General features: G+C 46.2%; 1 protein-coding gene across 2 annotated transcripts in view; it reads left to right on the top strand.

Annotated features, from left to right (window-relative positions):
• The window catches only part of PPARA (peroxisome proliferator activated receptor alpha), a 58,486-nt gene that overhangs the window by 17,582 nt on the left and 26,871 nt on the right, over positions 1-14,033 (top strand). For both annotated transcript variants that reach the window (XM_074272085.1, XM_074272086.1), the window contains exons 2-3: positions 8,267-8,513; positions 13,399-13,559. In XM_074272085.1, coding sequence (XP_074128186.1) covers positions 8,306-8,513; positions 13,399-13,559 — 369 coding nt within the window. In that variant the 5' untranslated portion in view covers positions 8,267-8,305. The remainder of the gene's footprint in view (positions 1-8,266; positions 8,514-13,398; positions 13,560-14,033) is intronic.

Here is a 14,033-nt window from a genome sequence, read left to right on the forward strand (position 1 = left end):
GAAGATGTGTACAGAAATGACACTCATGGAGACAGAGAATATCTACCCGTGGACTTCATATCTTGAACCATTTGTAAGGAATTTCTCCAAGGAAGAATCCTTCTAAATGTGACTCATTCAGTAACAAATGAGCCCATTCTTATCTTGAGAGGCTTACTATACTTGAGAGAAGGAGGGAGGGAGTGCTCCTAGACACAGGAGATTAGGACTTTCTTGGGATACTTGATCAAGGTCACTCCAGTGTTCCCCACTAAAGGGAAATAGTAAGGAATAAACCTGGACATTTTCCCCTATTCTCCATCTTTCAATGGAAGTCAACAAGAAAACAATCCAAACCGTCCTCTCCTGGTAAATTGCCTTTTCCAATGGCGTGGCATAGTGAGTTATATAACTGGCGAGGTCATTGTCCCTCTGGTGCCTTCTCTGCAATCTCTCCCTAGTAAAAGCTTCAACTTTAGCCCCAGCTACTCTCTCTTTGTGCGCTCTGTACAGACAGTACCCAAGCTTTGGGGCAGTCCATCCAAGCCTCATCCCAGCTGATGCTTGCCTCCAGCTCATCGCCAATGGACAGGGTAGCTTTTTTAATTCCCCAATTTTTTTCTTATTTGGCTTTACTGACATGAAGGTGAATTAAGGTAAGAATAGTGTTTAAAATGAGGAGATTTGGGAATCTGAGGAATAGTCACATTCAGAATGAAGGGAGTAAATACATTGCTCTATTCTGTGACACCTGGAGGGGCTGTGTCCGTGTGTTCCTTGGAAGAAGAAGGGAGGATCTGATTTACATTTTAAAGATAAAAGCCCTAAATACTATTTATGCAGGTACAAAAATCCCTTCTGTTCTCAGCCGCACCCACGGACTTGTGCCTCTGCCAGATTCATTTCTCTGTTGGCAGATTCCGGGTAGAGTCGTTCGGAACTGTTGATGAAATAATTAAATATCTCCATTGTGGACTCTAGGCGTTAGCTTGGGTTTTATTTCTTTTGAGAAAATGATTGTTTTCATGTCTGTTTCCCCAGAGGCTAGCCCAGGGTACTCCCTAAGAGTTGACTTGAATCCAGTACCCAACCCTGAGGTTGGCCAACCAGAATTGGATTTTGTGATCCCACTTTTCCCCTCTGTTTCACATGGTCTACACGGTAGCTCTACATTCCTTGTACTTGTAGTAGCTTCGTTAGCATGTTAATCATTATGTGGGAAATTGAACTTGGCTAGACTCCTCTGGATAGATATTCTAAGGTGGAACAACTCATGTTTGTCTGGGAACATCCAGGAAAGCTTCAGAGAGGAAAATGGCATTTGAACCGGTCCTTGAAAAATCGGTATGGTTTTAAGCTAAGACAGTGTATCAGCAAAAAATGTACTGGGAGGCAGGGGTAGGGTGGGTGGAGGGTGGTGGTTATTGGAGTGTGGCTCTCCATGCCCTGGGTGTGACCAGGTAAATGCTGGGCCATCTTGAGCCGGGAGTGCTGAAGAAGGGGCTTCAGGCCGAGCTTGATGGGGAGAAGTTCTCTCTTCTCTCTGAGAGAGGACCAACTCCCATTTTTGTTGTACAAGGTAGTGTGGCTTTTAACTAGATATCAAGAGGAGAGATTTGTTCAGACTTAGATAATCCAGGGTCTCTCGATGAGCTGGAATAGCTTTTAGTCTAGGCCAGGGGCAGTAGAGAGTTCTCCTTCTAAGGCTCTTGGGATCAGGAAGTTTAATCTAAGGACTCAGGGCTACTGTTTAAACTCAAGTCTTTCTTCTCCACGGGCTGTTGGGTCCCCACTTGTATCAACAAATGCTTCCTGCAAGGAATATAATTCTTTAGTTACCTCCTGTGCTGGTGAATTCCCTCAGAAGATGAACCTGTTGGGCTTGGAACCGAGTTAGATAAGGTATCAGGACAAATAATTACAAGAGAAGGCTAAAGGGGGCAGGTAGGGTTCAATCCAAAGTTTAATGGGGATAGAGAGGGGAAGGGAGTCCTTGTCAATGGCATCAGAAAGTCTAAAGGAAGGAAATTTTCAGAGATGATTTAGGATTAAGCCCCCTTGGAGTGGGAGAGATAGGAAAGATGGACAAGAAGGTACTTTATAAGCAAGGAGAGAAGCAAAGATATGGAGATGAGGTGGAAAATAGTATGTGATGGGGAGGAGGGGAAGGGGTCTACTCCAGGACTGACTAGAGCATGTTTGAAAGGGAGTCTTAGAAGACATCTGAAAAGGGCAGATGGAGCCAGACTCTGGAGGCTCCTGAATGGCCAAGTTAAGGAGTTTCAACTTTATTTAGAAAGAAATCTGGAGTCCTCAGAGGGTTCTGACTAGGTGACTAGGTCTACACATAAGGAAGATGAGTCTAGTGCTGATCTTCAGGAGGAACTGAGGAAGAGAGATTGCTGTACAGGGAGCTGGTCAGAAGGTCTTGGCCATAAAGGGAGGGGAGGGACCATTTGGAGGTAAAAGCTACAGATCAATGCTAACAAGTCAATGCTTCCTTCTGCCTCACCTCCTCATCCTGGTGAGTCATTGGATGAAGTCATCCAAAGCAATCTAGTTTGGGAAATGGGCCTGGCCTGGGAGGAGTGGGAAGGGACCTTTCAGGCAGTAAGAGATGGGGGTTATCTGTTCAAAGACAGGTCTGGTCTCTGGGAGATTTCTGCAGAAGTGACTGTGGAAGCTAACTAAGGCAGTGAATGAATGGGATTAGGAAGAGGCAGAGGCTGGGGCAGAACCTGGGGAACCCCCAAGATTACGAGATGAAGGACCTAGAAAAGGGGACGTTGGAGAAGAAGGCAAGAAGCAGAAGTGTCCAGGATGAGGCTGCGATGACAGTCACCTGCTGTCCAGTTGTAGAAGTAGCCAGGAAGAGGGAGGAGGAAACCCAAATAGAAAGCCTTTGGATTTGGCCATTAAGAAGCCATCAGTGACCTTGGAGAGAATGGTTTTGTAAAATGGGGAGAAATAAAATCAGATTTTAAGGGACTAGGGAGAGGATGAGGGAGTGAGGAAGCTGGCATTATAGGTGAAGATGATTTTTTAAGAAGTTGGGTCACAGAGAAAAGAGAATTGGAGGAACTGATGAATGGAATTGGGAGGTCCAGGGATGGCTTAAAAAAAAAAAATGATGAGGGCCACTTGACCATGTTTACAAACAGGAAGATCCCTGCAGAGAGGGCAGGTTTGATTTCTGGAAGAAGAAATGACCTGGTCCAGGTCACAGTGAGCTGGATCCGTCTTAGGGAGGGGAGGCACAGGCCCACAAAGAACATGTTTGATCGCCAACTTTGGAAGGGACGCTGAGGGAGACTCATAACCTCAGTGATTCTGGAAAATGACCCAGGATACCTGCTGGAGTGGTAGGGGATTCAGGGGGAAACTGAAAAGACTAATGGTCTTGATTGCCTGGACAGAGCCCGTTGGATCCAGGTCCCCGTTCTTCTGTTTTACGGCCTGCTGGGTACAAGGGGCTTTGAGGGAAGGAGTCCCCAAGTCCTGGGCCAAGAACCTGGGACTGGGGCCTAGGCTTCATTGAGTTGCAGATGAGTTTTTCAGCTGGCTGCCTCTGCATGAGTTTGTGGTGTCTGGTTGTGAGAACAGGATGGTCTGGGGAGGGGGCACGGAGAGGAAGCTTTCGGCTCCCTAGAAAAGTACCCCAGAGGGTGGGAGTTTTCATAGGGTGGTGCTTTGGGGTGTAAAGGCAGCCTACTAACAAAATCAAGGGCCTCCCTGATCACCCTAGCATCAGCATTGCAGGTGAAATGGAATTCCCTCCCAATTCTTTGGCCACCCGGGCAGCCACCAGGGACCCCTTGGCCCAGGAGTCTGCAGACCAAGGCTTTTCCCCCAGGGCACTGGAATTCTCTGGCAACTTCCCTCTCTGCCCCACAGTGTTTTCGTGTGTGAAGTGGGCAAAGGCACTGGCCCTAAGATTTCTGGACTGAGTCGAGTGTCATCCGATGGTTTAGTTTACACGGCACACTTTTTATATGGGATTGCGCTAAAGCTCCCGGAGACCAACAAGCCCAGGATTCCTGTTGGCCTTGAACAATAATGATAACAATAGCCTACACAAAAATGGCTCTTTTGATCCTCACAGCCACCTGAGAGGTAGATGCTATTGTGATTTACTGGTGTGTTAGAGAGAGATTAAATGACTTGCCAGGATCTTGCAGCTCGTAAGAGTCCTGAATCCAGGACCAGCCCTTTGGGCACCAGACTGCCTGTAATTTCCTGGAGACTTGTCCCAAAGTCACCTAGAAGTGCAGCACAGTCCCTAGACTCTGGGACATTTGTGCCCTTTCCTCTCTTTCCACATCATCTCCTAGAGATGGCCTGCTCTCCTACCTCCTGGCAGCCGTGCCAGGCTTGATGACCAAGCAGCTTCCTGATGTATCTCCCTCATTTCCTTATCCAAGTCAACTGCTTGTTATCTATTGGAGCTGGAGCTAGAAAAAGCCAGTTAACTAAGCGGCTTATTTGGAAGCCAATGTCTCCCTGACCAAAGTACAAGACATTATCTCCTGACTTAACTTTGTGGTTTGGTTTTATTTACCTCTCTTTCCTAAGTTTAAAACAAACCTTAAAAAAAAAAAAAAAAAGCAGATAGTCTTTAAACACAAACTAAGAGGGAAAAAAGGGACAGTTTTCAAAAACAAATCGTGACTTCCTAGAAATAGTGAGCTGGAAGCTGACCCCAACGTCCTCCAGGCCATTCTGTATGATTCTCTCCCTCCTAAATCTGGTCAACTTGAACCACTGTCCTTTACAGAAAGGTAATTCTCCCAGAGATCCACAAATCCCCAATGTCTGCTTGCTGGCTCCTAGGGACAAAGTTCCTCCGGCCGTGGAAAGGGGGGCCGGGGTGGGGTTGGGGGCTGAGACACAGCCCATCGTGGCCCTTGGCCCCAGGGAAGTGCTTTTTATTGGGTTGAAATATGTGGTTGATAGGTGAGAGTCAGAGATGGTCAACTGTTTAACCTCTTCCTTGCTTTGGTGGTTGCTTTTGGAGGAATACTTCATGGTCACACCTTGTGGTCTGAATATTTCAGCTCAGATTTATGTATTTGATAGCCAGGCATCAGGCAGAAGTGTTGGACACGGGGAGAAGGGGTGTAAAAGTCTCCCTGAGCTGAGCTTTAACACAGAATAGCCATGGTCGGCGTATCCCTCTCTGTCCGTCATCAAGATGGACAGAAGTCATAATCTGCAAGCCTTTCCCCATGGTGCACACATGGGTAAAGGGTTTGTGACAGTTCTTGCGGCTGATTCAGCACGATTCATAACTTTGGGGTAGATTTCTTTAGCATTTTTACTTGTTTACCACATTCCTCATAGTAATCTGATGGAAGAATTCCAATTGATAGATGAGGAAGGTAAAGCTCAGAGGGAAAAGTGGCCACCCTGCTGAGAATCTTTATGTTTAGGCGGGGTGCGATTTGGTAGTAGAGAATAGCTGTTGGGGCAATTTTTTGTCATGTTAGAAGAATTATTCTGGATAGAAGTGAACCTCCTTGTGTAACACAGTTACATAGCAAAGAAGGGGCAAAGAAACCTAAGTCTCAGTTCTGGGTTTTTTGTTTGTTTTTGTTTTGTTTTGTTTTGTTTTGTTTTGTTTTCTGAGACAATTGAGGTTAAGTGACTTGCCCAGGGTCACACAGCTAGAAAATATTAAGTGTCTGAGGTCATATTTGAACTCAGACCCTCCTGACTTTAGGGCCGGCACTCTATCCACTGCACCATCCAGCCGCCCGTCTCTCAGTTTTAAGCCCAGTTTCCAAGTGCTTTCCATGAATTACACTGTGCTGCCTTGTCTCTCTGCCTTTTCAATGGGAGATGCAAAATAGCCTGTGCGATATATCATTCTGCCTAATACTTGCTAAATATCTATAAGCAGCTCATTTCTCGATGGCTACCCACCTCTAACGGGAAATTTAGAAATAAGAAGTTAGACGGAGAGAGAACATTTAATATTTGATAGTTGTTAACCTAATTAACTTGAAGAATCGAACATTTTAAACGATGCTTTACTAATAATATCTCATTCAATATGTACAATCACCCCTGGAGGAAAGAACTAATAATCCCATTTTTTGTAGTTGAGGAAACTGAGACAGGCAGGGATTGAGTGAGTCATCCAGGATCCCATACCTCTAAGTGTCTGAGGGCAGATTTGAACTCGGGACTCGGCACCCGCATCTACCTGAATGCGTAATGCATCTGAATGTGGGTTACAAACTCCTTGAAGGAGACTCACTTTTGTAGCAGGTATTTTATAAATGGTTGGAGATCCAGATCCCCAGATTTAGAGTTGGAAGGGTGCTCAGCAGCCAAACCATCCCTAGAGAACTGTAGCATCTCCTACCCAACAAGGGCCAGTCCAGCTGCAGCCCATTCTGCTGCTGGACAGCTCCCCCTTGGAGCTCCCACAGGGCTTACTGGGCTGCTCCACAGCCCTTTGGATACCTGACACCTGGGCACAGCCATCCTGCCTGCCCCATGCCATCCCAGAGTCCTCTCCAAGCTAAATCGCCTCAGTTCTTTCACAGATTCCTTTAGAGTGTGAATCAGAGACCCTTCCCCATCCTGGTGGTCTCTCCCCACCCTCATCCGCTATCGATGTTATTTTTCCAATATGTCTCCCAGAACTGAAGCTTCTGGTGGGGCCTGACCAGGAAAGGGAACACCGGGACCCTTCCTCTCCATCCCTGGCAGCTCGGCCCCTCTCATGAAGTCCACGGCCATGTGAACTTTGAGCCAGCACACAGTGCTGCTGACTCATGCTGAGTTCACAGTCCATCTGAAGCTCCAGGTGCTGTTCAGACAGACTGCCTCCCCTGCCTTGTATCCGGGCTTTTGCCTTATCATTCCCTGTAGTAGCCATCTTCTGAGCCCTGGGTCTGCAGATCTGACCAGCATGCCCGCTGCGCCTTTGTCCAAGTCACTGATAAAAAATAATAAATGGCAAACAAAGCCGAGCCCTGCGGCACTCCCCTGGAGACCTCTGGCCAAAGCGACGGGGAATTATGAATGATTGCCATCCATTCCGCTGGTTTAAAATCCATCTCGTTGTAGTCTACAACCCTCTGGAGGGCTTTTCCACCAGAAGAAGATGGAGTCCTTTACCAGAGGTTTCGTCAAAGCTGGAACACGCAGACCACACTGTCCTTGAGACCCTAAGAGCTTCGGAATCACTTCAGAAAAGAGAAGAAGGTTTTCCTGGCAGGGCCCTCCTGGGTGAAGCCGGGCCAGCCTGGCAATCCCCACTGTCCTTTCTAGACACTCATTCGATGAGCCTCATGGTCTGTTCTAGATTTCCCCCGGGGGCCCATCAAGCTCCCTGCCTTGGAGCTGGCCAACTGTTCCGAATCTTCCTCGGGAGTTGGACGGCTGCTCTGGTCCGGGCTTGCCATCCCCACCCATGTCCCAGTCTTTCAGAATTGCACTCAGGCAGTCACTGGTCTTCTCCAGTTGCTTCTGTTTAAAGCTGATGGGTCCTTTCCAATACACCCACCCCCTTTTCCCTTCCCCATTGGAAAAAGTTCCCTTTGTGTCTTGAATTTCCTTTCTGAGCTTTTGACCCTTTGTGGGCTGACAAATCTTCCTGACCTTCTTGGGAGGATAAAGTCTGTGGACCTTCTCTGAATTGCTTTTAAATGCTTAAAACAAAATACCTGGGATTATCAAAATAAAGGTGCCGTTTTCCTCCATCCTCCCCATTGGAATCCCTTCCAGGTTAAAAACTCTCCCCTTTATAGATTCAATCTGTCCTTTCCCTGAACCCTTTAAAATATGCTTTACTCAGCCTTAGGCTGCATGTCAGACTCTGCATCTGCCCCAAACTCTAGCAGGGAATGAACAGTCCTCCCCGTAGGGCTCCCAAAATACTGATTATGGCAACTAGGAGGCATCTGAATGCACAGAGCACTGGAGCTGGAGTCAGGAAGAGCTAAATTCAAGTTCAACCTCAGACACTAGCTGTGGGACTCTGCCTCAGTTTCCTTAACTGTAAAATGGGGATAATAACAATACTCACTTCCCAGAGTTGTTTTAACGGTCAAAAATGATAATATTTGTAAGGTGCTTAGCCTGGTACCTGGTACATAGTATGAGCTGTAGAAATATTATCATGATTATAATTATTCCAATAGATTGAGTTTCATTATTAGCAGCAAATGGAAAGTTGCCTTACTTTCTGCTATTCAACCATTCCTCAAATAACAAGTGACATTTTAGCCAAATAGATTATCTGATTTTTTTTTCTTTTTCTTTGTTTTCCTTCCAGTTTAAAGGTCTTTAAAGGAACTGGCTTCACCTTGCCAAGATGGTGGACACCGAGAGCCAGATCTGCCCGCTCTCTCCACTGGATGATGACGATCTGGAAAGCCCGCTCTCTGAAGAGTTCCTCCAAGAGATGGGGAGCATCCAGGATATCTCCCCATCCATTGGGGATGACAGCTCCGGGACCTTCGGTTTCACAGACTATCATTGCTTGGGAAGTGGTCCAGGGTCTGACGGGTCTGTCATAACAGGTCAGTGGGTTTATTTTCTGGCAGGTCTTTTTAGGCTTTTGTTTCCAGACAAAACCACAAAGAAATAGTCGATAAATAAACACTTATTGAGCACCTAATGTGTTCCAGGCAGGCACTGTGCTAAACTCTTAGGAGACAAAAAATGGCAAAAGACAGAGCGTCCCTATCCTCCAGGAGATCACACTCTCTTGGGCTTTGGACAAGATAAATAGGAAATAGAGAAGGTACCAGAATTAGAAGGGACGGGGGAAGGCTTCCTAGGGGTGGGATTTTAGCTGGATGTAAGGGAAGGTGGCAGGTGGAACTGAGGATGGAGGACATTGCCAGAGAAAATGCCCAGAGGTAAGAGATGGAGGGTCTTGTTGGGGGGGGGCAGCCGGGAATCTGAGGTCACTGGAGTAAAGAGGATTAATTTGAGGAGTCAGGTGTAACAAGACTGGAAAGGGAGGAGGGGGCAGGTTATGAAGGGCCTTGAATGCCTAGCAAAGCATTTTGTATTTGATGTTGGTGACCAGAGGGACCTGTGCTGGAGGATGGACTAGAGTGGGGAGAGACTCTGAGCGGGCAGATTCTGCTCCCCAGCAGCTATGGCCATACTCCAAGTGTGAGCTGAGGAGGGCCAACGCTAGAGTGTTGGAGGAGAAAAGGGAATATGTTTGAGAGATGGTTCAGAGGTGAGCTCCACAGGCCTTGGTGCCATATCGGATGTCAGGGGTCCAGGAAGACTCCTAGTTGTGATTGTGGGAAACTGGAGAAGCCAGGGAGAATTTAGGGGCAAAGATCATAACTTCTGATTTCCTCATAATGAATGTACAATGGCTGTCCAGTTTGAAATATTCTAACAGCTGATTGGAGGGAAGCAGAGTCTGGGACAGGAAATGGTACTTTGGAGAACTATCAACATCAAGAGGTCCATTAAATCCATGGAAGCTGATGAGATCGCCCAGTGAGGAGTCTGGGGGAGAACAGCAGAGGGCCCAGGGCGGAACCCTAGGGAACACCTCACAGGGCGTGACCTGGAGGAGAAAGTAACCCAGGAGATGGAGAAGGAGCAGCCAGAGGGAAGAGGAGGACCAGGGGCAGGGGAGTGTCCCAAAAGATTTAGGAACTAGCTCCAGAAATGGCTGAAGTAAATGGCATTAACTCTGCCTGTGAACAGCCTATCTTATTAACCTTGCACATGACCCAGTATGGTAAGCTGCTGAAGGAGAACTCTTCCCTTCAGAACTTCATTGGGCCCAATGAAATAAATGAAATAAAAGGGGCAGCTTGCACCATCTCTCCCCTCCCCCATGGCAGACCTGACTCCTGGCCCCAGGGCATCCCCAGTCTGAATCTGCTATCTCAATCAGCTTCCCCCTAGTAGTTTCATTCATTGAGGGTGACCCTTCAGACCTGTTTCTTTTTATTGGGAGGGGGATTCTTTTTTAAATTTTCAATAGTATTTTATTTTTTCCAAATACATGTAAAGATCATTTCCAGTATTTATTTTTGTAAGACTTTGTATTCCAAATTTTTCTCTCTCCTCCCTTTTCTCCCCAAGACAGCAAGGAATCCAAAATAAGTTAATCATGTACCATCCTTTTAAGCATATTTCTATTTTTATTATGCTGTGCAAGAAAAATCATATCAAAAGGGAATAAATCATGACGAAGAAAAAGCAAAAAAAGATAAAAATACTATGTTTTGACCACGTTTAGTCCCCATAGTTTTCTCTCTGGTGTGTTTGGCATTTTCCATCCCAAGTCTATTGCAATTGCCCTGAATCATTGTTGAGAAGCACTAAGTCCATCCTCACATAATCTTGTTGTTGTTGTGTACAATGTTCTCTTGGTTCTGCTCATTTCACTCATCATCAGGTCGTGTAAGTCTCTCCAGACTTTTCTGAAATCAGCCTGCTCATCATTTCTTATAGAACAATAATATTCTATAACTTATTCAGCCAACTGATGGCATCTATTCAATTTCTAGTTCTTTGCCCCTAGAGACTTTTTTTACACTTAATGGGGCCTTTTGCCCCTTTTTATGATCTCTTTGAGATACAAACCCAGTAGTGAGACTGCTAGATCAAAGGGTATGCGCAGTGCGATAGCCCTTTGGACAAAGCTCTCTGGAATGGTTCATTTCCACCACTCCACCGACAATGCATCAGTGTCCCAGTTTTCCCACATCCCCTCCAACATTCATCATTATCTTTTCCTGTCATCCTAGCCAATCTGAGAGGTGTGTAGTGGTATCTCAGGGTTGTCTTCATTTGTATTTCTCTAATCAATAGTGTTTTAGAGCATTTTTTCATATGACTAGAAATGACTTTAATTTCTTTATTTTTGATTAAAGCCATGTATACGTTGGAGGGAATTTGGGAAAATAGGGACACTGATGCATTGTTGGTGCAATTGTGAACGGATCCAACCATTCTGGAGAGCAATTTGGAACTATGCCTAAAGGGCTATCAAACTGTGCCCTTTGATCCCAGCAGTGCCATTACTGGGTCTGTATCCCCAGGAAATCATAAAGGAGGGTAAAGGAGCCATATGTGCAGAAAGGTTCGTACCAACCCTTTTTGTGATGGCAAAGAATTGGAAAGTGAGTGGTTGCCCATCAGTTGTAGAATGGCTGAATAAGTTATGGTATATGGAAGTAATGGGATATTACTGTTCTGTGAAAAATGATGAACGAGCTGGTATTAAGATGTCCTGGAAAGATTTACATGAACTGATGCTGAGTGAAACAAGCAGAACCAGGAACACATTGTTCACAGTAACAATAAAATTGTGTGATGATAAACTTTGAAAGGCTTGGTTCTTCTCAGTGGTTCAGTGATCCAAGACAAGCCCAATAGACTTTGAATAGAAAATGCCATCTGTAGCCAGAAAAAAGAACTATGGAGACTGAAAGTAAATCAGCACACACTATGTTCACTTTTTGTCTTTTCTTTTTTCTTTCCTATGATTTTCCCCTTTTCTTCTGATTTTTTCAACATGATTCAAAAAGCAATGTATATTAAAATAAATAACTTTAATAAAAAAATTGTTTTTATATCCATTGACCATTTATTAGTTGGGGAATGACTTGGATCCTTATAAATTTGAATCAGTTCTCTCTGTTTTTTAAGAAATGAGGCCTTAGAAACACTGGCCATAAAAATTGTTTCTCAGCTTATGTTCCCTTCTAATCCTGGCTGCAATTGACTTTGTGCAAAACATTTTTAATTTAATGCAATCAAAATTAACCGTTTTGCATTTCAAAATGTTCTCTAGTTCCTTTCTGACCACAAATTCCTCCCTTCTCCACGGATCTGCCAGGTAGACTATCCCTTGCTCTTTTAATTTGCTTAGAGTATCTCTTTATGTCTAAGCCATGAACCCATTTCCATCTTATCTTGATATATGGTGTTAGTTGTGGGTCAGTGCCTAGTTTCTGCCATACTAGTTGCCAATTTCCTTAGCAATTGTTGTCAGATGGTGAGTTCTTATCCCAGATACTGGAATCTTGAGGTTGATCGAGCACTAGATTACTCTGGTCACTGACTATTGTGTCCTCAGACCAGTTTCCAAGAGAAGAACGCCTTTAAAAAGTGATTTTTCTCACCATAATTTGATTTCTATCTCCTATCTAATCTGATCCTTTGTAGACTTTTCCCAGAATGATGCAAGTTACCGATGGAGAAGGTCTTTGTCTAAACATATTTACTTTTTTGCAAAAGGTTAAACTTTGGAAGGCTGGTGAATGAAGGTGGATTGTTCTGAGCAAACAGCAGGTTTCATGTTTTCCTCCAAGCTTCCTTTCTGAGGCAGTCGGAAAATCCGAAAAGAGTTTTTCTAATAATTCGGGCTACCTGATTAAGAGAAGGGATGACTTCAGGTTACAAGATGCGTGTGGCCTGGAAACTAAGGAGAGCCCACAGGAAAGAGGGCAGATTTTTCCCATTCGTCCATTTGTACACAATTTAGCTCACTGAGGGCAGAAGAAGCGACACCTGGAAGGGATGGGGAAGCAGGGGAGAGAATGGGAGCAGCCTCAGGCCCCTCAGGGCAGGGCTGTAGGGAGACAGGAATGGAAGTCCCGAGGGGACTCCATGGGAGCTCTGCAGTGTAGGCCAAGGGAGAGCTGATGGAGTCCCTGTCACAGGAAGAGCAGGCAAGGCTTCAAGAGGGGCTTTTGTTTTCTCCCAAAGGACCCTAGGCTGCAGGAACTGTGAATGGGGTACTTGGCTAAGGAATCACAGGCTTACATGTAGACTCCCGGGAACATCCCTGACCAGAGGCCTTGAGGGATGGGAAGTATAGCCTTCTGTAGCCTTCACGGGGCTCAGATCAGCCTTCTGGGCTCCCTTCAGCTGCTCCGGGCCACCCAGCTCAGGGGTCAGAGCTTCCCCCTTCTCTCGAGCTTTTTCTATTATGACCTAGGGGAAGGAGGGGCTCCTGACACCCCCTCAGTCCCAAATTTTTTTACTGGGTCTGTGGGTGATCTCTCTGCCTTCCCCATTGGACAACAAGCTTCTTAAGGATAGGGATTGCCTTTCTTTTTTCTAATTGTATCCCCCAGACTTAGCAAAGTGGCTGGCACTCCATAAATATTATTTATTATTGGGATGGTAAATCCAGTAAATATTAGTGGATCGGCTCCCTCCCTTGTTGAATCCACCTAGCGCCCTTCTGCCCAGGGTACCGAGGGAGGCCATTCCCCCCAGCCCCAGCCCTGGGCCAGTGTTTCCCGTCCACAGAGTCAGCCCTGGTCCAAGAAGATGTGTCAGCTTCCTGGGGACTTCTCAGCCTCTTCTGGCTCCATTTCATAACTGCTGAGGTTGTCCCTGTGGGACCAGACTCTGGCCAGTGGAGAGCCCGGCCTCCAGCGCTCACCGGCCTCTCTCCTTTGCTCTTAGACACCCTTTCACCGGCATCCAGCCCTTCATCTGTGAATTACACCCCAGTGGTGGGCAGCGCGGACGACTCCTCCAGTGCCACGTTAAACATCGAGTGCCGGATTTGTGGGGACAAAGCCTCTGGCTACCATTATGGGGTGCATGCCTGTGAAGGCTGTAAGGTAAGGGAGAATTTACTTTCCCCTTGAACTTAAGACAACAACAGTGGGGGGCTCTCCTTCCAGACCCTTTTCAACCAAGTCCTTGGTCCTCCAGGCTCACCTCCATGCCGCAATGACTCACTAAGCTCAAATTTCTGGACCTCTGCGACTCGGCAGTGAACCTTCCCCCAAGGCCCAGCAGGGTCAGGTACCAGAAGGACAGCCACACCTTAGGCGCACACGGTGGTTGTAGAACGCTGTGGCTGCTTCTTTCTGTCAAGATCCACAGCTTCTTCCCCCACCCCTTAGAAGGTTCGGGCTAGCTTTCTGGAATTAAGGAATGCAGGAGGCAGGAGAGCCACCAGGAGGATGGTCAAATGTCTCTCTTCCAGTCCTTCTTAGCCCTTCTATACCCAATTACAATGACATCATTACAGCATACTGAGCATGTGTGGACTAGAGAGCCATGACATCACCACGCTGAGTACTAAGTAT

This window comes from Sminthopsis crassicaudata, chromosome 5, assembly GCF_048593235.1.
Source record: "Sminthopsis crassicaudata isolate SCR6 chromosome 5, ASM4859323v1, whole genome shotgun sequence".
Lineage (NCBI taxonomy): Eukaryota > Metazoa > Chordata > Mammalia > Dasyuromorphia > Dasyuridae > Sminthopsis > Sminthopsis crassicaudata.